The sequence below is a fragment of the Rhipicephalus microplus genome, chromosome X (genome assembly GCF_043290135.1).
Source record: "Rhipicephalus microplus isolate Deutch F79 chromosome X, USDA_Rmic, whole genome shotgun sequence".
Taxonomy (NCBI): Eukaryota; Metazoa; Arthropoda; class Arachnida; order Ixodida; family Ixodidae; genus Rhipicephalus; species Rhipicephalus microplus.
The window spans coordinates 473,378,695-473,404,423 of NC_134710.1; the positions used below are offsets into that span (position 1 = coordinate 473,378,695).

General features: G+C 46.4%; 1 protein-coding gene across 1 annotated transcript in view; it reads right to left on the reverse strand.

Annotated features, from left to right (window-relative positions):
- The window catches only part of LOC119161755 (T-cell leukemia homeobox protein 2), a 155,324-nt gene that overhangs the window by 16,421 nt on the left and 113,174 nt on the right, over nt 1-25,729 (reverse strand). The window contains exon 3 of the mRNA XM_075876229.1: nt 2,429-2,657. Coding sequence (XP_075732344.1) covers nt 2,429-2,657 — 229 coding nt within the window. The remainder of the gene's footprint in view (nt 1-2,428; nt 2,658-25,729) is intronic.

The window sequence follows — 25,729 nt, forward strand, 5'->3', positions numbered from 1 at the left end:
TGTTACGCAACTGAAAACAATTCGTTAAACAGAACATATGCGGCAGCTAAACGTGTGCCTGTGCGTACATTTGTACGTATACTTAACGCCACATCGTAACGCTCGACAGAGTTAAAATTCACAACGCAGAAAGCTTCTATCCGCATTCTTCTCATGTTATTGATTCTCAAGATACAGGGATCTGTCAAATTTTTCCTGTGATTACCATGACGAGGATGGCATCTTCGAGGTTCTTCATCCCGATTACTTTGCCATCAAGTACGTCGAGAACACCCTACCCTCAGAAGAGACGGTGCAAAAAGCTCAAAATGGTGCAACAGATTGAAATCGACGACCGTACGACATATGCGCTGCTGGAAGCACTGCGATCGGGGCGCAGCAATTCGTGTGCTGCCTGCTTCAAGAGCATTTTGACCACAGAGAGCAGACGAGAAACACAAAACGTAATAATTCATTTGACGGTGTTTTCGATGAAATGGAACACAACTTTGCGCAAGTCAATGGTGAGAACTTCTTGCCTAACCTTGTGCTTCTGACAATCGGCGCAGAAAGCACGTCCGGGGTTCTGTTTGATGAATCACATCAGCCTCCCAAACTTCTCATCGCTATACTCACTCAGGGAGAGGGGCATGTAGAAACGTTGCAACAATATTTGCCGAAAGTTACAAAAATATTTATTAGGCTGAAGTGGGAAAACCTCTAGAGGAACTGGAATCCCCGGAAAAAATATTGAGATCAATAGACCACCTATTTCAAAGTTTACCCAGAGTGACTGACCACTGAAGCTGCCAAGTTCTTCCCAACATAAACTGGGAGACTCACATGGACACTCTCGTAGTACACGTCTTCGAGAGCAACGAGAATATGATAGATGAAAAGCCCATGGACTTCTCCTACCTCAGCCTGCGAGAGTTCATCAATGACTTCGACCTCACAGCAGTGGCGAATTCAGAGGGAGGGTGGTAGGGGCAATCGCCTTCCTCCAAAGGTTGTATCAGCCAACCCCTCACTTCACTGCCTGTCGTCCACACCCTATCTTCTGTTCGACCAAATGAGCGGAGCCACTGCGAGCACAATATAGAAGTATTTATGCTGTGGTGGTTTTCTTGTGTGAATGGGAACTAATAAAAACAAAAGAGCAATGACCCTTCCCCCTCGCTGGTTCATTTTAAGTGACCCCCCCCCCGCCCCACTTAGTAGAACGAATGGCTGGATCCGCCCCGGCCTCACCGCATAAGATCGCTGATGGACTGCATAAATCGTCTCGCTACCACTGGCTCTACTAGTACAGCATTAGATCAGAAATATGTTTTTAAAAGAAGCCGGCCGAAAAGTTCCTACAGACCCGCCGCGGTGGTTTAGTGGCTAAGGTACTCTGCTGCTGACCCACAGGTCGCAGGACCAAATCGCGGCTGCAGCAGCTCTATTTCCGATGGAGGCGAAAATATTGTAGGCCCGTGTGCTCAGATTTGGGTGCACGTTAAAGAACCCTAGGTGGTCGAAATTTCCGGAGCCCTACACTACGACGTCACTCATAATCTTATGGTGGTTTTGGGACGTTAAACCGCACATATAAATTAATCAATCAGTCAGTAAAGCTCATCCCATCGAATTTCCTGCTTGTAAGTCACATCTAGATGATACCACATGTACCTGCCTCAGGGTTCCCGTATGCATCTGTGCAACACAAGGCCCGTCATCGACAGCCATTAAGAAGAGAATTGCAAAAAAGGCATAAGCGAGGCTACTTATTAGACATGCGCTGACGTACAGCTGCTTAAAATGTGTCTTTGACGCATGTTGTTTATTGTTTCCATGCGGGCAAAAATTTTATCCCAACAGGTCTTGTCTTCGTAGTTACACCCAAAAGAGAGGCGTGTGAGTGGCAAGTAGCCCCTCTGCCTCCTCACCTTTTCACTTTCCACAGTATAAAAAACCGGCGGTGGCTAAAGCATAAACAAAGTAAGCAGCTACGTAGGTTCGCCTGTCGCCTTAGGGCTTTTCGCTGATTCGCAAAAAGGATTACGGCGTAGTGAGCACGGCGCGACTACACCTGCAGTAGGCATTCTAGGATAGTTAGAAACTGCCAATTGTACGCGTACAAATACCTGTCTCGTTGCGGCATGTTAGAGGCATGCATGCAGAACTTATGCTAGCCTAGCAGCTGAGAAGGCGATGCACACGGGCTACGATTACGCTATCGCATTCTGCTCCTGAAAGCAAAGCTCAAGCATCTTCGAAGTTCATGGTGCGGCTTTTGTACTACCAAGAAATGGTGATTAGGTTCAGTATCTTGAGGTGTTCAAATACCTCGAATGGTAAAAATGTCGTGCTGATAAAAAAAAACAGAAAGTATTTGAATGGAATACTTGAAAATTTCTACTTTAAACATAATAAAACTATCACACGATTAGTGTTGGCCGGATACCTCCTGTTCTGGTACCAAGTCTTGACCTGCGTCTCGGTGAGCCTGAGAGCCTTGGCCACTGATCCACGATCGGAGACGCTCAAATACTTTTGGTAGCGGAACTTCGCCTCGAGGAAGGCCAGCTGTGCTTGGGTGAACGCAGTGCGGCGCCGTCGCAGCTTCTTTCTGTCCTTCTCGCCGTTCTTGGTGGTACAGAACACGGCTCTCCGAGCCTTGCTCTCTGGAGTGTCTGCGAAAGTGAAAAAGAACGCTTACGTCTTTTTTCTCAGTATTTGTATTTGTCCTTCTGGGGTCAATCTACTTGCGTGTACAGCTGCTGAAAGTGCACCCGATTGAAGAAAACAAAAATGTACTCATGGCTGTCGAACCAAAACTTGAAACACAAAAAACGCCGGCATTTGAGCGATATCGAACCTATACAGGATGCTATCTTTTAAAACCTGTGGAAGTGACACGTACACTAAGACTTGTCTAAGCAGAGATCGAGAAACAGCTTGATTTACTAATAGTATTTTCATGGCTATTTAATTTTCTTTTGGGTAACCATTTTTTTTTTTTTGCTGAAGGTCTTATAGATTATGCGAGGTATGCGCCATAGCCTCTCCCAAGCAAGGCAGGTATAAGAGAAAGCAGAAAACACCAAAAGGCATATTCCCTCCAAAGCAGCGCTCGTGTCTAAAGCACGCTTCTTTGAGTGGAATTCATGTGTGGCGGGCCTTGCAGTGTCCCTTTTGCAACGCCGCTTTCAAGGCGGGCGCGTTCTTTATTTAGACAATAAAAAAATGAAGTTGCTGACACTTGCGGCAGCTCTTCAAGGCATGCGAACATTGTCACCATCTCGATGCTTGTTGTGGATGTGGAGTTGCCATTCTTATTTTGCGGCTTTTTTTTCCTGTAGTAGAGCCAAATCCAGACACAGAGTGTCGTTGAACTCCATTGGGGGAGCAAATTTTCTGGTTGTTTTGGAGCAAGTGTGTTTCAATGACAGAGTGACGGTGGGAGGTAAACGTTCCAACACAGAAGTCGGAGTGGATTCAGAGTGGCAGTCACTCGGTGGAGCAGGAAAAGTTGCTTCGCCGAAATTGATAGAGTGGACTGCAACTTGGCGGGACTTAATTCCTTTAAAAGGCTTGTTTGTTAAAGGGCGCAGCCTGATTTGATTGATGTGTGGGGTTCGACGTCTTGAAAACTCCATACGACTATAAGAGATGCCGTTATGAGAGGCTACAAAAATTTCGACCACCTGGAGTTTTTAACATGTGCCAAAATGTGAGCAGATGGGCCTACAGCATTTCCGCCTCCATCGGAAATGCAGCCGCCGCATCTGGGATTTGATCCCGTGACGAGCACGTCAGCAGCTGAGTACCTTAACCACTAGACCACCGCGCTGGGGCGGGTGCAGCCTGTGGTCAATTATTTTGGTGGTAATAGCGGGCGACATGAATAAGTCGACAAGTCACTGATTCTGCTGTTCGATAGTGAGAGCACCGAGTGAAAAAACAACAACATCGAGTCATGCAATAGTAACAGCGACACTGAAACTGCAACACGGTTCAACTGAATTTAGTATCGAATTAAAATTAATGAATCTAAGGTACTCAGGGCAACTCGTCCCTCGAAGGATGGACACCTCATTTCCGCATTGCTCCACTGGCGGGTGTTGTGTTCATATCTCAGATCGGCAGGCGTTGCTTTTCGCGAGAGTCGAGTGCTGGTTTGCGAAATCCACCTGCTGCTCGAACTCTTCTATAGAAATTCAAGATGGGCTGATTTGCACAGCTGTGTAAAAGACCCGAATTATTGTTTCTGTTAAAATATTTATAAGAAAATTGGGGCAATTCTTTATTCATATAAGAACAGAAAATGCAGTGTCATATGAAAAACGAGTAAAACTCTGTACGTGCTTGATTCAAACTAAGGTACATCTAAACCAGCGCTAAGTCATAAACCATGGTCATAACAACTATAGTTTCGGCACATAAATTGTTTCATATGATTCCTAGCTGCTTTCCTGCCATAATTTCATTGCACATTTAGCAATGCTACCCCGAGTTGTTACTGAGGGAAGGACGGGATGTTGCAGGGCAAAACTCGAGCGTAGAATTCAGAGTGAAAGGCTGACTTTTATTCTCTGTTTTGCATCTTATCCTTTCTTTTTGTGTTCTGCTTAGTAGTATGAAGTTCACCTTTTGCTCCAAAAGGGTATATTTTAAGTATGAGACATCTGAAATTAAGACCCTGTCTGACACTGGACCACTCAGTCAAGTAGAAAAGTATAATATCACTGGAAAGGTAGTTTCTTAAAATGCCGAATATAACGAATTCTTTCTTTCAAGTATCGCACTGACCTTAGTAATTGTCAGCAGGCTATATATATATATATATATATATATATATATATATATATATATATATATATTGATATATATATATATTGATATATATATATATATATTGATATATATATATATATATATATATATATATATATATATATTGTGGCGACGAAGAACAATACTGCGGTTGGGAGTGCGGTGATTGCAGGCGATACAGAGAAAGGCAAAGTAGAATATTGCACTCTCTGTTTTCAAAGGGTTCGTAAAACAAAATTGAAACTTCCCGGTTTCGATTTCTCTTTATTTAATAGGAATTGGACATTCCATTTCCGAAATATTTCGGCACAATATTCATTTTTAAATATAGACGACCGTTAGAAGTCGCAGTTTTTTTTGAGATCGCTAGCCACCATGCGTGACCATCGGCCGCTATAGGCACTAATATGTGACTTCAGTGAAACGTCACATCAAGAGATATTAAGACAAGTTAAAAACACAGCACTAGCTTTATATTTCTCCAAAGTAATTTATAGAAACCTAGAAAGGAAAACATATTGAAGCCATTTTTGCGCTTTGAGTTGTATGCTGTGCAATTAAAATGAGTGATCTGCCGAGCAAGCATCCTACTTGCTGAATGCAGCCGCGCGGCCACTGCACCAGTCTGATGGCCGTGGCCAATGGTAGCGCGGGAGCGTGACAAGGGGCGCCACTGGTGGGCACCCATCGCAAGCTTTTTTCGTTCGATAAACTGTTCCTGTTTTATTCAATCATCAGTTGTTCCTAATAGGAAACAACTGATGATTGAATGAAGTAATGCTTGATGTGTGGTATTTCTGCAAGGCAACGTCCGTTTCCGAACTAACAACGAGATATCAAGCCGTAATGGAAGGCCATTTCACAGGTAAACAAACAGTGACACCGGCCGTCTTGGCGAATCGGCCAGCTTCGTTGCCACCTTTGCTCTATAGATCGAGTTCGTCGACAAAGCTAGTTGCACGGGTAAAGCATTGTATGTAAGTGTACAAGTATTAATTGTGTTGGTAAAAAGAAGTGCTCGACAATGAGCTCACGTTGAAAAGCGAGCGGCGCTACCGAGAACGTCGGCCTTCCTAGGTCTACGCTCGGAGTCGGGATTGAATGCGGGCTGTGGCGATGTTTGTCACTCGCGAAGGCGTAGCTTCTTTAGCAATGTTATTAGGCAACGAACCATGACTATGTGAGGTTGTTTATTTTGTAAGAGGGAACAATGTCTTCAGAGTGCGCAAGCTGAGATGCCTTACGTGGGCGCAGCCTGAACGCTGAGGGCTCGTTCGCCCCATGTCTCGGGAATCGTCGTAAGCTGCGTGCGGCGTCGCACACCGGATCGGACACTGAATTGCACTATGTGTCCAGCGCTTAGTCCTTGCTACATCAGCCGTGGGCGTCGTCAGACCATGCCGCACGCAAAACTTATCAAAGTGCAAACAACGTTCGTTCTCACAAGCTGCCCAGCGAGCCACAGCGCTGAGCACTGTTTCGAGCAATCAACCACGATGTCCCCCGATAGTATGGGTATACAGATTGGAAACTCGTGGTCGGGGCTTCCGCAAGCGGAGGTTCTGCCATACAGTCTCGAGTGCATGCAGGGCAGAGGCTTCTTCGCCGTCGTCACCGCCATCGCTGCCGTGTTTTTGAGCCGACTCCGCTCAAGCTGACGGCGTTGAAGCACAGACACCTATATACTGCCACTTGTAGTTCGGTTGTAGTTCGGCAAAGTCAGATGGTGTTGACGGCGCCAAACACTATGCTGCTACGAACCTTGGTCAACTAAGGCTCGAAAACATCGCTGTGTCACCATGTTTTGTCACTGACAAAGAAGCTTCATTGATTAATTGATATGTGGGGTTTAACGTCCCAAAACCACCATCAGATTATGAGAGACGCCGTAGTGGAGGAAGAAACTTCATCGGCTGTCTTAAAGTCACATCAGCTGCAAAGTTGACGGGAACGTGAGCTGGGAAACCGAAATCACGCTTTTTATGTATTAATTGAGTACAGACAATCAAACGAATCGAGGTATAGTATTGAATGGACTGCCAGAATTCTGAAAACACACGTAGTTTAAAATATTTGAGAAGGTTTCACGACCCTTTAGGTAGGTTTTTTTATCATTTTGTCACGCTTCTTTATTCATTGAATTGCCTACAAATTCATATAACCTATTCTTGGCCTATCCTACTAAGTGCGTATGAGTCATGCTTGAGGCATTATCATCATCATCAGCAGCATGACCGGCCCAGGAACGGGTGCTGTCTTTGCATTAAAACAGCGCAGCATACAATGTCACCCGAACATAGAAGCTGAAGCCACGTGTCCTCGCGGGTCATCGGCAACACTGGTATATTCATCCTAGCAACGCCATTCAGGCTTCCTAAATCATGGGCTCCACAACCAGACCGCTGCTCCCCTACTCCACGAATCACTCGAGGACGGTGCCAATGCCTCTTCTGTTGTTCCGGGGTACAATCTGACAAGCATCTTGATGCCACCTTTCTCTGAGAAGGTACATGGGCTTCTGCCATTTGGTTACGTCACGCACGGTTTCCGTGACATGAATACCGTGGCCAAGACTCTTTTAACTGGTGAGCATCTAGGCCACGCCAGTCAGGCTCCCTTGGTATACACCGACGCCGCCAGGACAGAGCGCAGCCTCCTGTGGCCGGGAACGCTGTCCATCCTTCCCGTTCTGACACTCTTCGTTCAATGCTCAATGCGCACATGAGAAGCTTCGGTATACTGTGCAAGCTCCCTCGGAAAGCCAATCCGCTACCGTGAGCAAAGCAACCACTTCCTCTTTCATCAACAACGCCACTGCCTCTCGGAATGCGAATAATCGGATAGTGCCCTTCACCTGTAACGTACCCAAATCCACTTGCAGCTTAAAGGGACTGTCTACCGCTCGAGAAAAGTTGTCTGACTGTGGCACAAATGAAAAAATCGTTCATCACATCGGCGGCAACGAGCATGTTTTCGGGCCAGAAAAAAAGGAATTATAATTTTAGCAGTATCCTCTGTCTCTAGCAGTATCCTCCGACAGTGTTATCCTCTGTCGGCTCAGGTTCAACCCTCGGGTTCTTGGCCCAGTGTTTCTAGGATTGCATAGACTAGAAGATTAGAAGGGTAGACCGCGCCCTTCGACGCTGGCACCTACCCCACGCCGGATCCTGTGAATAAAGTCTTTTTTTTTCTCTCTCTCTCTCTCTCTTTAATTACGACAATCTCGACTGAGAACAACAGCGATACTGACGTGACTATTCACCTTAGCGTCATTCGCGAGTTAGAACAACCTAAGAGGGTAAGGCTCATCAGTCTCCTCTCATTCTTTAGTGACTGTTTTACCACTACGTCGAAAGTCCGGCAGACTCCTCTAATGAAGCACAGAATTATCACTGAGCCCAACGTCCAACCCGTGCGCCAAAACGCTTACCGTGTGTCGCAGAATGAGCAGGATGCCATCCGTCACCAAGTGAAACAAATGCTCGACGACGACGTAAATCAATCATCCACTAGTCTTTGGGCGTCACCAGTTGTTCTGGTGAAAAAGAAAGATGGTTCTCTGCGATTTTGCGTCGACTGCTGCAAACTGAACAACATAACAAAAAACGACGTATACCCCGCATTGATGACTATTTGGATCGCCTACGGCACGCCCGTTATTTCTCTTCCGTGGATATCCGTAGCGGATATTGTCAGATTGAAGTCGATGAATGGGGCCGAGAAAGAACAGTGTTTATGACACCTGACGGTCTGTATGAATTTACACTTCTCGCTTTTGGCCTGTGCTCCGCTCCAGCCACATTTCAACAAATGATGGGCACAGTTTTATGTGACCTGAAGTGTCACTCTTGTTTAGTGTATTTAGATGACGTAGTCGTTTTTTCTACGACTTTTGAACAGCACATTGAGCGGCTTGAGGCGGTTCTTCTGGCTGGTCGCACTGCCAGCCTTTCTCTCTGAAACCGGAAAAGTGTTATTTTGGGTATGAGGAACTCAAATTCCTTGGCCACATTGTCAGCAGCAGTGGTGTTTGCTCCGACCCTGAGAAAGCTATGGCAGTTGCTTTGTTCCCGATACCGAGAACAAAGCATGATGCACGCCACTTTCTTGGCCTTTGTGCTTATTACTGCCGCTTCGTGCCGAAGTTTTCGAAAATCGCCGACCCTCTACAACAACTCGTCAAGGACGACATCGCCTTCATCATGGGTCCCAAACAATTCGACGGTTCCCGCGACCTTCAAGAACGCCTACAAACGCCTACAAACGCCGCTGATTCTTAATCATTTCGACAACGAATTAGATACTGAAGTCCGCATTGACGCGAGCAACCTTGGCCTCGGAGCTATTCTCGTGCAATATCAAGATGGAGTAAAACGCGTCATCGCCTACGCTAGGCGCACGTTGTCATCTGCGGAGAAGAACTACTTGACGACTGAAAAAGAATGTCTGGCGGTTGTATGGGCCATAACGAAATTCAGGCCCTACTTGTATGGACGCCCCTTCCGAATTGTCAGTGACCACCACTCTCTCTGCTGGCTAGCGAATCTGAATGATCTTTTAGGCCCTCTCACAAGATGGAGCCTTCGGTTACAATAATTCGATAGAACGATGGTTTACAATTCTGGCCAGCAACACACCGACGCTGACTGTCTTTCTAGCGCAACCGCCGAGATCGCTGCAGAAGACAAGGATGAAGACTTCAGCTGCCTTGCCATTCTCGCATGATTAAACGTGGCTGAGCATTAACACGAATATTTAGAACTACAACCACTGATTGAATACCTTGAGGGACGTCGATCACAACCCCCCCCCCCCGTCAGTTTGCGCGTGATTGGTCATCTTTCTGTCTACGCCAAGACATCCTCTACAAGTGCAACTTTCATCCAACAAAAACTGTGCATCTCCTTGTAGTTACTGCTGCTCTCCGCGATGCTATTTTGCGTGCTTGTCACGACGAGCCATCGTCATGGCATCTTGGCTTTGCGCGTACTCTGGTGCGGATCAAAGAGAAATACTACTGGCGGAAACTTACAAAAACCATTCAGCAGTACATCAAGACATGCACTGCTTACCAGCGCCGCAAAAATCCAACGACAAAACCAGCCGGTCTGCTTCAGCCTTTACAACCCCCTCACGCACCTTTTGAAAACGTCGGGATGGATTTACTCGGCCCATTTCCAAAGTCTACGGCTGGTAACCGCTAATTGTGGTTGCCACCAACTACTTGACCAGATACTGCGAGACACAAACGCCTGATGTGGCTGACTTTTTTATCAAGAACATCGTTCTCCGCCACGGTCCTCCCGCTGTCGTCATCACAGATCGTGGTATTGCTTTTACGGCACAGTTGCTCCGAGTGATCCTGTTGCTCAGTGGCACGACGCACTGAACAGCAACTGCGTACCACCCACAGGCTAACGGGTTAACCAAACGCCTTATCAAAACCAGTGCAGATATGCTTTCGATGTATGTCGCCAAGGATCAGAAGAATTGGGACGAAATCCTCCCATATATAACATCTGCCTACAATACGGCACTGCAGAAAACGACCGGATTTGCTTCTTTTCATCTGGTTTACGGCCGCGACTTCATCACAATGCTTGACACCATGCTGCTACCAACTCTGCCGGTCATGATTACCCCGGACGCAGATGTATTTTTTCAGCGTACCAAAGTCGCCCGGCAGCTGGCGCGCTTTCGCATTTTATCGCTGCAAAATCAAGATGCTCGCGAGTACAACACATACAGTAGAGCATTATTATACGAACCCAGTGACCTAGTCTTGGTTTGGACTCCTATACGTCAACGTGGACACTCAGAAAATTTTTTATGTCGGTACTTCGGACCCTCTCGAGTTATTGATCGCCTCGGGGAAGTGAACTACGAAGTTGTCCCAGTAGACACGTGGCACCGTTCTCGTAAACCACGCTCCTCTGATGTGGTTCACGTATCCAAGATGAAGCCGTACTATTCGCGTTTACTGCAAATCAAGAGCTTTGTGATGTGGCACGTGCTTTCTAGACAATCGTACATTTGTTTGTTTGTTTGTTTGTATCCTCTAATCCATGGCTCATACCCACTCTGGGGGATTAGCCAAGAGAACATATAGTCTCATACGGACGATAACTGCATTATTGCTTACAACAAAAAAAGGGGGGGTTGGGGGAGTTGTATAGTGAAGACAGTATGTTAAAAAAAAGAAATAAACCAAAGATTTAGACAGTGTGAAAAAAGAATTAACAACAAAGTAGACACTAATAGCTAGAACTTGATTTTAGGAGCCGACCAGACAGCTGGTTTCGCCAAACCCGATTCATTTGGTATGTCACGGATTTATCCAGAATTGAAAATTATTTTTCGACCCGTTTTTTTTTTTTGGGGGGGGGGGTATCATTCTTTTCTCGCTTCTTTTTTTTTCACCTCGCCCTTTCTATTTTCAATGAACACAGACATTTCTGACTACCTTTCATTGTTTTTAGGCATTCATGCGATGCTTCTTTTTTTTGTGGAGAGGGTAATGCCACGCTGTGTTGGTGGCAGAAGAGGAGAGCGAAGAAGTTATTGGCTGCTGTGGCTGAGTAAACAGTCGTCCACTTCGAATTCCTGTCTATCGTTTCCTCTCGCGACAATATATCACTTCTCCCGCTTTCTTGGAAGTAAGTCGGGTCAAGAGAAAATTCACCTGATTGTCATCGAAGCTTCTATTCAAGATGAGTCGAGGGGCATTAAAGCGTCGCTTAATTTGGCAGTCTTCTATGTAAGTGATCGTCTTGCCCTTTTTCAGGAGCTTGTCTTCCGTGGTGAAATTGGTGATAAACACGGCTCCTCAGCCTTCTAGTATCTGAACGACGCCGCGTGTGACACAAACTTGGTGATCGAAAAGTAGCTGCAAGTTTGCTTCACGATAGCATCACCAGTTGAGAACGCACCGGTTTTGACGAGTGCCATGACGCACCCATTTGGCCGCGTGACGCTTACTTGATCGCGAGGATAGTGGATGAAGCACAGTGACGATTGTTGTGCACTGATGCGGACTGTTTTGTCGTCAGTGTTACAGTTGTCGTAGGGCACCTGAATGGTTTTCCTCGCCCGCCGCTCCGTGTCGGGTGAGGACATTGTTTGACGGGGTGCTCGCCGCCACGACCGGTTTTTCCCAACGATCGCCGCCATTGCAGATCTCGCTTTTCATATAGTGACGGTAGCGAAGAAGGATCTGTGGCCACTCAGTCAGTTCCTTTTTAGTAAAATGCCTTGGTGTTGCGTGCCCATGTGCACAAACAACTCCAGAAATTATTGGAAACTCTACCATTTTCTGACAGAGCACGAAAAAAGGGCTGCAATGAATCGTGGAGATTAGGCGAAACAAGTGGTAGCCTACGAAGTCTTCATGTGTATGCAGTGTGAGTATCCCGACACGTGTTCTTTTCTCGTCGAAAACTTTTAAATGTATTTTTACAAATATGTATACGTGTCTGTGGGTCACTTTTTCAGTGCTAAAAACGCTTCACGTCTAAGTTGTAGCTTTTCTTTTCTTTTGCGATCTCTAAACGCACCGCCGTGAAAACATGTGGTGTGGCCGCAGTATTTGAGGCTGCTAGCAATTTTCAGGCACTATATGTATAGACTAAATAGGCTGCTTGTTTGTAAATTGCGCATTCCCTGAAAAGTATTTTTCATCCCTTTATTGCAATTTGTGAAATTCATTAAAACATTGCGGTATACTGTGCTTCTCTAATAATTTTTTTATGCTAAGCGAAGCCCGACAATTCATGGTTTAAAACGGACTTACAGGTGCACAGAAGCAAGACATGTGCTTTGGCAAGCCTTTTATGACCGGTTGAACTTGACCAATTGCTTATAAACTTCATCATTATTTTTTTTCTTTCAGAACATTTAATCGTTTGATTGAAGTATTTTGAGTTTCTAGTGAGCTGGCTAACCTCCATTTCCTTCCTTCCTCATCCTCCTTCTCGTTGAGTTCACAGACATTTTTCTAATTTGGGATGCAATGTCACATGCACCAATAAAAGCAGCATTGTGATCTTCAAGCTGACTAATGTTGCGATCTTTGGAAGACTTTTATGGTAAGTTAATATTATTGTTGTCGAAGCAATACCAACACAGCGTCACAGAGGCGGAATACGATAGGGATACTTCTCGGCTGATTAGATCGTGTGCTTAGATATATCTATGCAAAGTTCAGAAACACAACAGCTATACGGCATCAACAACATTGTTATTATTCCATTTTACCTTGTATTTTTAATGGAGTAACACTTTTTTTTCTCAGCTGTCATAGAAAAATGAGAGGTTTGGTGCATGTTGACGCTTTTTCACTACCTCCATCAGCAATAAGGGAAATATAGCCATGTAACAAATCTGAATCTCATTTTCTCAAGATTATTCAGAGCTGCGAGAGCACGCAAGGCGGTGAAAAAAGGAAGATGAAGTAAGTTTCACACGTACAATGAGAGCACTATCAAGCAGCTGGCATACTCCATGGCCACTGATGAGTTCGGTGAGTATAGGTAACAAGAAATGGCGTGCGACTCCTGAAATATTGTAGATTTATTCTTCAGTCTCCAAGCCCAGACACACGTATTCAGACTGTCTTTTATAGCGCGAAATGCCCTTGATCGCAATAAACTCTTCTCAAACTCTTCTCATACACGTGCGCAGGCAGTGTGCTCCATTTGGGGTCAGACATGTAATGGCAGACGCAGTATCAGACGACGCGGTCGTCCCCACCCTGTACGGAGGGGCGAGCGAGAGGAAACCATTCAAGCACCCTAAGTTTTTGTCTGCACATGAATCACTGCGACATTTTTGTCCTGAAAGCCCATCTTCAAGATCATATCGAGAGACTACTTTTATGTGATTGTCACAAACGACGGCAACTTTTGTTTCACCCGCGCGCCCCATCGTCCAAGGAAGAGCGCTTTTGTTTTGGGAAGATGACATCAGGTGACTGGTGACGCAGCGGCGGCGCAACCGCGTCTTCCCTGCACCTGTACCGAAAGAAGAAACATGCGTTCGATGAAAAAGAAGTGACCTCGTGGGGGACGGGAAGTCCCGTAAGATGTCGGGCTGCATCGTAAATCAGCAGTTAACGTGCAAAGAGCGGAAATCGTAGTCCTCTGTATTGCGAGGCTCGCGTAGACGACGAGCATGGAGCGGCCCGCGCAACGTATTCAGGCGGCTGCATTACCGGGCACCCTCGTCGTCTACTAAGCTGGCGAGATCTTCAGCGGCACCCGTCAATTTTTCTACGTGTAACAAAATCTGGCCTGGTTCGTATACATGGACCTTTTTGTGACGTTTTTTAAACTGTAATTGTGTTATTCCCAGCCTTTCAAAAATTGTGGTTGCGTGCGCTGCGTCACACTTAGAAATTCAGACGCACGACCATGATCGTTTTCTTGTACACTTTCTATGTATCTGCTTCAGTTTCATCATGTTCTAATTTTATTATCATTCCACGTATTTTATTTTGTCTGTGCCTCTTGTATATAGTGTTCTTTCAGAACATAGTTTGTTATATAGCTGTTGTTTTCTATCGCGCGATTATTCATTGTTTACGCTTAAGTTAATGTTTATCAACTCTTTGCAATTGTCCTCGCTTTAAATAAAAGCTTTTTGTGTTTAGTAAAATGTCCGTGTCTGCTCAATGAGTGCGTCGGTCGGGCCCATACATCACCACACGTGTGAACCCGCATGGTTTGACCGACCTGCCAATAAATTTGAGATGTGCCACTTCGAGGCTCTTCGGGCGTCGCAGGTCAAAGCTCAAAGTGGAAGCCTGCGAGTCTGCCACACGCCGATGTTAGTTCGGCGGGGCCTCACCCGAAGTGTGTGACATTATCTGGCATCCACGACAGGACTAGTCAATCATGTGGTGATGTCTGGGAGACTGATGTAACTCTCAGCGTGCAGTATGTAGCCATCCTGTTATTGCTCTGTTTGTTGACAACGGTTTATAGTAATGAACGACACGAAATTTGATGAGTTAATTGAACGAGGCAAAGCCTTTGGTTTTGTAGGCATTGCGTTGTTTGATTTTGTCAAAAAAGAACGAAATAAATGGAAAGAGGAACGTGATGCTGAACGAAAGTGGTACATGCAAAATATGCAATTCGAGATGTAACGAAAAAAAGAGCGGTCCAGACTAAGAAAACAAGATGCGAAAGCGCGCTTGAGATTAGGACCGCTCACTATGCAAACTGGTCCCAGCTTAGCCGCTAGAACGCCCAGTAGCGTGACCAACTGTGGCCTGAACAAGCAGTCATACCAGGATTATGTTCAGCTATTGCGCCAGAAAACTGAAAGTACACGGCGCGTGCTTGAGGCCAGGGATACTAGGCAAGAAATTTACAAATAGCCCTAATGCGCCGATCTGTCAGCCGGAGAAAAAGATAGTACGTGTGATGTGAACAGCCAGTTCCTTACAGAGTTGTGGCCACAAAGGCCCCCGAAGGCAGTGATGGCGACGAGAGGCTGTGGCGGGAGAGTCTTGCTGAGAAAGGATGGCCATGTGTAATTGACTTGACACACTCCCTGTGTTTGTTCGTCGTCATGGCATCTACCAGTTATAAAGTTCCCAGTGCTACTGGCCCAAAAGGCAAGAACCCCTGCAGTGACTGTTGGTCAGAGACGTGTGCTGACGCTCACTGTGAGCTGGACAATGTAGCGACAAATAGCCCTCCTGGGTGCCAGTGGTGCAGCCCTGAGCAAGACGCCTACATTGTACAACAGTCGGCTAAGCTGTACACTACTCCAGTCGTTGATCATTTGAGTGCAGATCACCCCAGTTTTGTGGACAGTGCAGTGATCGACGCCGACAACACTATTCCTGCTCTGCAAATAACGCAAAAAGACTTATCTAAACCGAGCACTGGGCTACTTGCAAAAAGAAAATGACCCCGCAAAAGAAGAAAAGAAGAGTGTAATGCAAACCAGGAAAAAAAGCTGGCAAAGTTCAAACAATGCAACGAAACATTCGTTTGTGCGTTGTGACATTCGCGAGGCGAGCGCGTCCTCATGCTCCAAACCACCCGAAGGGTAAAGGGTTGAGACAGGCAATTTTTCGTGAAGCTCGGAGGAGCCAACCCCCACCACTTCATTCTTGTGCTCGAGGAGTAGAATGCACGGAGAAGAAGCGCATTAGGCCCGTGTACATGGACGCGACGGGGGCGGGCTGAGTTGAGTGGCGGGTTCAGCTTACCTCGACGCGCCCGAGTTTATATGAACTCGCACGGACGAGTTGAGGTGAGCGGTGATCACAGCGACGCTTTGCGTCGAGGCGAGCCGAAAGCCCGTCTTCCGGTACCGGTTTTAGCTCCTCCAAGCCTGCGCTCTCGCCTCTCGCCGCTGTGGGCTGCGGTTGTTTACGCAGTTGTCGCTCCGCCACTGCGATGGCTGTCGTGGTATTTTTTCTCAGTTTGCACCAGCTGTACTTAATGGTTGTGTTGGCGTCTTGTCGCTTGTTGTGGCTTGTCGCTAATACAAATTAAGCGGCGCCCTGAACCTCGTTGAAAATTTTAAATTGAAAGCAATAAGCAGTTTTTAAATGAAAATGACGAAAGACCCTCATCAATTGTTGGAACAAAGTGTACAGTTCCACCACAATTAAGTGCACCGTGTTCCTTTTGCCTCATACGCTCACCCTGTTTGGCTAATCTGATTTCTGTGGCTTTTGGACTGGACAGTGAGATCCTTACACGATTAACTTTTAAACTGAGGGCTTGTAATTTCAATTGGAATGCAATATACATTTTTGAGTAAAATTTCTATCGGCTTACGTAAGCTTTTCTTCAAATTCTTCCGACAGGGCCTTGTTTGTTCCCACGTCCACGTCAGGCCCTGTTCCTTCAAACTTGTTTCCAGTTCCATGAATATGTCCTTATTTTTTTGCCGCTTGCTATCGAGCAAATCACTCAGTTTTTTCTCGTTGACTAAAGCTAGCAATGTCGTTATTTCATCATCTGTCCACATGGTGCGTGGAGCCCGCGAGCATGTCATCGTGCCTAGCGCGCGCGTACCGGCCGACAGAGAAAGAGCAACGTCGGAGTGATGGGGACAGGGGAAGCGGGGACCGCGACAGGCGGGAGAGGTCACGAGCCGTCAACTGAGCGCGACCGGTTATACATGCCCTTTCTAAGCGCGGCGAGTTCGGTGAACCTACTCCCTGTTTTCGGGTCGACGGGACTCGCCGCGACGACTCTCCGCTCCGACGCGTCCGCTAATACATGGGGAGGGTGAGTCCAGAAAACCTGTTTATTTCGACTCAACGCGCCCTCGTCGGGTCAATGTAAACGGGCCTATTGTGGCTGAACGACGTGACGTGGTCGCGAGACCCCTTTTCGTAGAACACGGTGTCGATGATGGCTTGCTACCACGAGGCAAACTAGCGGGAAACAGGTGTCCGGGTAGCGGCCGTCGACTGTTTTGTCTGCCCTGGTTGCTTTGAACGGTTCTCCTAAGAGCGTGACCACCTCGAGCACGGATAAAATTTGCGTACATCAAAAGGCCAATGTAACCTTAAAGGAAAATGACTTATTTTTGTGAAGCAATGTTCACTTATGTCTTTCGCTTTTGGAGCATTCCATAAATGTGGGATCAATAGCTAGTTATTTCATTGATTTTCTTGTGTCGTCTGTTTTTTTTTGTAGACGATGTTCTGTTGTTTCAACTTATTACCCGTTCAATTAGAAAAACTTAGTTTTAGGGACATTGTTACTTTATTTACTTGGGCTTTTTTTAATACTGGTTGGTCATACAATTGAAATATATCACGGTACGCATGTGTGATGAACATGGCGCTATGTTTTTCAAGACTTTCCTTTCTATTAATATTTAGAAATGAAGCGCTTTAGTGAGCAGCAAGTTCAGGAACTGCGCACTGGCGATCATGCAGATTCCTTTCTTGTGCATCTTTTTCGAAAGCTGCGTGTCACTAATTGACTTTTCTATACTGCTTAAAGCGTGTATGTTTGAATATGTGGCATTGAAGAAGGCTTCTGTGCTTTAGCTTTGAAGTGTGCAGTACTTTTGTTATCTCCTTTTCGTATGTGTGTGGCCATGGCCTAGGCGCGATATATGACTTTCATCGTAGTATGACAGTGGAGTGCGGTCCATCTTGGATTCTGTGCGGTGTCACCCACGTCGGTGAAATAGTGCGCGAAAAAGAAAACGCATCGGTGAACGACCGGAACACCGAAAGCTCTCGAAGAGTGGGCGTTTGTGGTTTCCTGGAATATTACGCAGCAATATTCTTGAGCAGGGGGCCATGTCACAAACGACTGCTATTTTCGTTTCACCCACGCACCCCTTTGTCCAAGTAAGGGTGCTTTTGTGTTGGGAAGATGACATCCGGCGACTGGCGACGGAGTGGCAGCGCCGCCACGTCTTTTCTACACCTGTACTGAGAAAGGAGAAACATATGTTCGAGGAAAAAGAAATGATCTCGAGAGGGGGCGGGACGTCCGGAAAGATTTCGGACTGCATCGTAAATCGGCAGTTGAAGTGCAACGAGAGAAAAGCATGGTCCTCGGTGTCGTGAGGCTCGCGTAGACGACGAGCATGGAGCGGCCCGCACAACGTATTCAGACGGCTGCATTACCGGGCACCCCCGTCGTCTACTAAGCTGGCGAGATCTTCGGCGGCACCCGTCAACTCGCCTACGTGAACCAAGAGCTGGCCTGGTCCGTATGGCATTTTTGTGACTTTTTTAAACAGTTTTTGTATTATTCTAAGCTTTTCAATAATTGTAGTTTAGCGCGGTACGACGCACGTAGATATTCGGAAGTGCGAGCATGATCCTCCGAAATTATTTCCTTGTATCTCTTTTTTTGAATTCCATCATTACTTTATTACCAATCCACGCATGTGTGTTTTGTCGGTGCCAGTTTTAGTGTTCTTTTAGAGCATTGTTTGTTTTGTAGTTGTTTTTTTCATCGTATATCAGTGTTTTTCTTGTGTTACTTTTGTATTTTCTGCATATAATCCTTCTTTTAAATAAATGCTTGTTTGTGTTTAATCAAATGTCCATGCCTGCTCTATGAGTGCGTCGGTCAGGCCTATACATAACCACACGTGCAACCCTGCACGGGTAGACCGACCTGCAAATAACTTTGACATGTACAACTTCGAGGCATTTCAGGCGTCGCAAGGCGAAGCGTAAGGTGGAAGCCTGCGAGTCTGCCGCACGTCGATGTTGGATCGGCGGGGCCTCATCCGAAGTGCGTGACAATGATGATGAATCTTACGGTGCAGCTGTGACCGGGAATACCCTATCGTGCTCTGCATGATTAGGTAGGTGTCATCAAGTCGCCTCCTGCAGTACATATTTGAGCGCCATCCTATGCAGTTTTGACTGCCCTCAATAGAATATAAAATCGTCGGCTCACGACAGAGTAGTCAGCAACGGTATCGACAAGTGCGACAACTGGACGACCATTGAAGGTGACTTTTAAAAGAGCATTTGACGTCCGCCTGTGGTGTTGATAGGCTATCGACTGTGCAGCGTGTCGTTTCGAGCGTTCATGACTGGGGAATCTAGAAGTCTCTAGGCCAAGCGCTGCAAATATCAGCCGCGTCGTCGTAATGCAAGTTTTGTAGAGGCGCTGGTTTCAGCAAAGCCATCGCGTTGCACCGGGCTCACTGGAGGATTTTCCAGTGTTCGCCCAAGAGCGGGGTCACCTCCCGATGTCGCTGCTGTGTTTCTCTACGGAGCGTAGTGACCTCCCGAGTACCAGCTAAGGGCGATGCTGGGCGGCACGAAGGAGGTGACGGAAACCATTAATGGCGGGGGTCGGCGTCTTCGGCCTCTCGCATGTAATCTTGAATTCCTTGAGGTTGTTGGCCAAGCAGGGGTGGTGGTGCATTATTTTGGTGTCTATGAAGACTTATCTGGCGACAGGGGCAATGTCGTACAAGGTGATCGGCTTAACGGCAGTGGAAACAAAGCGGTTGTTAGTTTGGGGGCATTCAAACATCAGTCTTCTGCAGTGTGGCTTGCTGGTAAGTACTTACGTAGCTGAGCGAATGTTCTGTGGTGCGTGTGGCATCGGGAGGCTGAATCGCATGCGAAGAGGTGGCGTGTAGCTTTTTCGTCGCCATACACTTGATCATGCATGGCTTGTCAGAACTTCAGCACTGTTGCCAACAGCTTGCTTCGTTATAGGTGACAATGTGGGCAAAGCGGTTTCAGTGAGGTCAAATATTGTGAGGGCTCGCTGGACCTCTCCCCGTAAGACGTTTGCAAGTGATAATAATTTTGGTTATGCACAAGGTAGCAGCATGCACAGCTCATCGCGCAGGATGGCACGAATGCTATCTTGAAACGGCTCTGCGGCGGTACTACAGGGATCGTTGTAGCATTTCAGTGGAGCATTGTAGCTGTAGTCATACTACCTACCAGAAGCTGGACCGTTTTCTCAATGTAGGTGACATCGTTAATTCACTTTGTGACGCTTTTCGGTAAATTGCGAATGTGTGCCACAAAAAAAGGTGTAATCTTTGACGGCCCACATAAGGTGCTGAATTCATCCGTCATGTTCGCTTTTAATTGACGGAATAGCTTCTGCACTTTTTCGGGCACGATGGTTACGGGCTCGTTTGGGTGCTGTCGGTGAATTTGCAGCAAGGCCTCAGCTCGCTCTTTCTGCAGGACATTTCCGAATGCTTTCGATGCGTGCCTCCACATGATCTTCCACGTTGTCAAGTAGGCATTTTGGTTCTCGTATTAGGTATTAGCCGAGTCCTCGGGTGCTAGCAAAACGTTTCGAAGTTTGTCGTCATCAAACAACTTGTTTAGGGCTACGAATGTCTCGTAACGCTCCAGCCAGTCTTGTACGTCCTCGCAAGTGGAGCCACGAAACAGCAGGGGCTGCCGAGGCTGCTAGATTATGACCGCCGGGGGTGCGCTGGCAGCCTCCATCAGTGAATTTGAACAGCAGTTCATGCGACGATTAGTGTCTGGGCGTCAGCTACGCTGCGTTTGTTTTTCCTTGCCGTCTCTTCGAGCTTCATAGGTGTCGGCTGTTTAAGAGGCACTTCGGTGTCATGCAGCCAAGTGGGTGTGCTGAACGACAGCTCTTCCTCCAAAGGTCACGTAGGTGATGACAGGCTGTCCGGCGCACATGCTAGTAGAAACGCAGACCATGACCACAATAAAATGAAGTTCACCTGCGCCCGAAAGCAAGCTAACATCCACCGCTCGGCAACGGCGAAACACAACAGCATGGCTGAACGCTGACTACCTGGCTGCCCGCTAACAGATGTGGCGATTCCTTATCTATTCGTTGCGTAGCTACTCATTCGGGCTTGAGGATGTACACTCGATCACATGCGAGGTATGGGTGAAGACCGTGGTAACATACCGTAGTCAGCTGCGTCTTTTCAAGCGCAAGTGGCAATCTACATTCACACTATTTTTTCGGTGTCAGTATGACAGCAGATAAATATTTTTCTAGAACTTTCATCCAATAAAATACTAATTCGTTTTTATTGACGTTATGCGTGTGGTAATAAGCAGCACCTGTCCCAGGAAATGTAGCCATTTATCGCGCTTTGCCAGTGAAATTATTGCCAGTGCATTGCCAGTGATGCATAAGTGAACGTAAGTTTATGAAACTGTAGACGCGAAGTGCAGCCTTATGGGGTTTTGCATCTTACGCATCTAAAGCATGTCAACGTCGTTTGAACAACATTCATGGCTTGTGGAAATTTGACATTTTGCTCACAGTTCGAGTGTCATGGGATTTCTCACGTTGGTTGATATGTGGGGTTTAACGACCCAAAACCAACTTGTGATCATGAGAGACACCGTAGTGGAGGGCTCCGTAAATGTCGACCACCAGGAGGTTTATTAACGTGCACTCAAATATGAGTTCACGGGCTTACAGCATTTTTGCATCCAACAGCGAGGCAATTGCTCACGTCAAGAAAGTTCTCATTTCAATTTGGTTGAATATTATATCCACCAGGACCTATTCTGCACCGTAATCAGAGTGCAGATCTACCTCATATGTTTTCTGTTCATGCGTGTGGGAGGAGGATTTGTCGCGTCGGAACTTTGCAACAGGAAAGCTTTGTGTACAAAAGCTGCTAAATTTACTTTGGTATTGTTCCGTTATTTTATTTGTGTCATGTCAGGAAACCACTTGGTAAGTATAAATGTATGCGACTGTGTGATTGCAGAGTATCATGTAGGGAACATCTGTCTGGGAGTATTTTAATGTGCACATGCGTATTCATTTTTCCCTCGAGTGTATTGCGCGTCGTCTACTCAATCTGTCAAGTGGGAGGCACCTCTAACGTCGCAATTTTCTCAGTTTCATTGCTTGCTGCTGCATCAACTTTACTGGAAACGGCAGTATAACTAAAAGTACAGTGCGAGCATGGAGTTCACATTCTACCCTCTTCATCGTTGTAAAAACCTCGTCCGAAGAATATACCCGCTTCACATTACAGGAGAAAATAAGAAAGTGTACGTTATATATAGCAGAGTTAACTGCAAGGATCAGCTGTGTTACAGGCAAAGTAATTATGTTTATCTAGCTTTATGGGATTGTAAGGCCGTCATGGTTTGCCATGCAGGCTCGGTGATTTTGTTCGCTAGCGAGCTAACGTTGTTTGTCCTTCCACCAGACGTTCCACCTGAAACATAGGAGCGGTAGAAATGTAAAGAAAAATTCGCTTTTGTGTTATGAAGTGGGGTCGATTGCATTTATTTCCATGTAAATTATGGTAACTTCAGTGTGGATTGCGGAACCAAGTGCAGTCAGGAGCACAGAATCTTTGTAGTTACCTGCAGGTGAGAAAAATTGTTCCCTGCTTTCTTGACAGGAAACATGGTACTATAGTGAAACGAGAAGTGTGAGCTTTCTGTTGGACTAGAATGCTCTTTATACGGTGGGAGTTTTGCGAACGATTGTTCAAAATTATATTTTAGTCGCCGAGTTTTGAGACATTATTTCGGCTAGGTGGTCGGCTTTCCTGGTAAGGCGCTGCGAATAATATTTAGCGCAATAGCAAAACCAGGTCGAAAAAAGAGGGACACAAAAATTACCATTCGTTTTATGAGTTTCACTCATTCTCTTGATGTTGAATTCGTTGTCGCACAACATATTTCTACACGACCTGTCTTAAAAAGCTATGCCGTTGAATCAAGGAATCATGTTACTGACAGATAGAGCTGTCGTTGTATGTATGAATAATCAAGTATAAACGTTTTGCAAAGGTAATTATAGGACAATCGGTGGTGATGTTCAATGGCTACACTGCAGGCTGAGCACGTACTGGCGTCATGATTGGAGTTCTCGCTCAAGGGAGCCCGAGAGACCAACCCTCTGGGAGGTGCTGGAGGGGACGAGTCATTACAGAGTTCCTAAGATTCACTGCAATTACCACACTACGAAAAGAGTGGCACCCGTTGACCTAATAGCCTGTCGTTATGAGCAGAGGAGGGTAGGCCTTGAGGCGTTTCACTTTGGCAATGTGTGTTGTGCATTTCCGAAGACGGTTCTATCGTTCAATCAGGTAGTTGACCAACGATTGGAGTTCAACGACATTACAGGGATCTTAGTTTTTCGGCTGTAGTTTTGCATAGAGGCCAGTTGCAGTATAGGGATCAAGAGCCGCCCCAGCGCTCTATAGGGAAAAACGTGGGCGAAGAAATGGTTGCGTGAGCAGGGATTCATAGCTGTTTTTTTTTTGTTCTTACGCATAGTAAAAGCCCTGCAAGCTTTCGGCAATATTCAGCTAGCCAGGCTGTGGCATAAATAGGTGTGCACTTAGATGAATGCAGCCTATATAGAAACATCGGGTGGAATTTGAATTACTAGTGCCAGCCGCGCAAAAAGAATAACAGTGAAAAGAGAACAATGCTCTCAGGGCTGACGTTGTAATAGATGTAGGGTTTCAACATCTTAATACCATAAAATGATTAGAAAAGGTGATGTCGTAGAGCACTCCAGAAAATTGGGCCACCTGGGGTTCTTGCACATGCACCTAAATCTAAGCACACGGGTCGCAAGCATTTTCGCCTCCTTAGAAAATGCGGCCACTGCGCCAGGAACTCGATCCCGCGACTTGCTGGTCCACAGTCGAGATGTTATTGTGATTGTAGGGGACGAAGGACACAATGGCATCCCAATTTATGTGATCGGTGGGGACGTGCATTGAGGGCATGACGTGCCCCGCCGCGCTGGCCTAGTGGATAAGATACTCGACTGCTGACCCGCAGGTCGCGGGATCGAATCTGGGCTCCAGCAGTTGCATTTTTGGTGGAGACGAAAGTGCTGTAGGTCTATGTGCTCATATTTTGGCGCACGCTCGTTAAAAAGGCCCTTGAACACTTTTTGAACGTGCTCAGAAAATGCTGGTGATCTGTCGCAGAGGTTCCCGAAAACACGCAAGCCATATATTAGAGTGCAGGACGGGACCTGGAATTTAAAATAAAAATAACAAAAATCAGCTAAAATTGTTTTCTCTTCTCTCCACAAAAGACGGAAGAAGCTCAAAAATTACTCGTTAAGGGCTATCTATTAGCCATCGGCATATTTGAAGATGGCGCGCACAGTGATCACTACGAGAGGCCACGCCTTGTCCACGCGTGCACGCATGATCACATTGAAAAAGCCGCGTATTTGAAGAAAAAAAAGAAGTAATGCTCAAGGTCACGAGGTTCATGTGACGTATTTTCTTTGCCCATGGCCCTTCTCCCTGTTTTGCTTACAGTGCTTTCGTCGGCACGAGAAAAGAGAGAATGCGATTGCAGCGCGTGACAAATCTTTGCAGCTCCACTCGTACTGGACGGATTCCTAAAATTTTTGTGTCGTTAAATTTGTGTGGCAATAAGCTCGTTGAGTGAATTTATTCCATGGTTACATAAAGACGTGTTTCAGGGCCCCTATAACAACCCCAGGTGGTCGAAATTTCCGGAGCTCTCTACTACGGCGTATCTAATAATATTATGGTTGTTTTCGCACGTTAAACCCTACATATAAATCAATCAATTACCCAATAATTTAGTCGAGAGAATGTTGCCAAGCGTACGGTGAAAGCGTTCGCCGAGACCATTCGTCTTTCGGTGGTAAGCAGTACTTTTGCGGTGAACAGCATGACACTCTTGCAAGCTTCAGTGACTTCTGCCAAGAAGACACAGAATCGATTGCTCAGCAGTTTCTGGGGTGGATCGTGACGCATTATAATGCAGTGGAGCAGGAAGGAGGCAACGTTACGCACTGTAGCCTCTAGGAGTGTGTGGTTTCCGGCTTATCACGTGAGATGGTCGACAGCGGCACTGGCCGACTGATTTTCATCCAACATCCAAAGAAGGGACCCATACAAGTCGATGTCAACCCACCCAAACACTCGATTGGGGCAAGGCAAAAGTTTTGGACATGCTGGCGACAATTACGCTGAAGTTTTTTGGCACTGACGTTTGAGGCAGGAGCGGACGAACTTCTGCATGTAGCATTAAATCCCTCGCCAGAGGTATTGTTGAATGCGGCGGTAAGTTTCCGATATGCAGAGTTTGCACGCTGCAAATCACAGTGTAGTGACTCGAATTATTTGGAGCGCCCACTGTTGGGTACTCCTAGTAGTCACCGGTGGCTGTTGGCGTTGTAATTGCGTAGGTAAAGTAGGCCATAGTTATTAGCGGAATGGGGCGCTTGATGAAATCGGCTAGTTGTTGGTGTTGCAGACGGAGCAGCAAACAAGTCTATCAGCGACGCGATTCATTTGTCCTTGTGCTGTTCGGTAGTGATGGTGTGAATGTGCATGGACGAATCAAATAGTAAAAGATGGAGGAGTGGACGTTGTCATAAGGCAAAGGGAAGATCGAGAAGAAGTCAGCGTCAGCGTGTTGGCGCCCATTCTAGCGTTGTGGTGCAGCACATGAACATTGTAGTCTTGCAGGCGA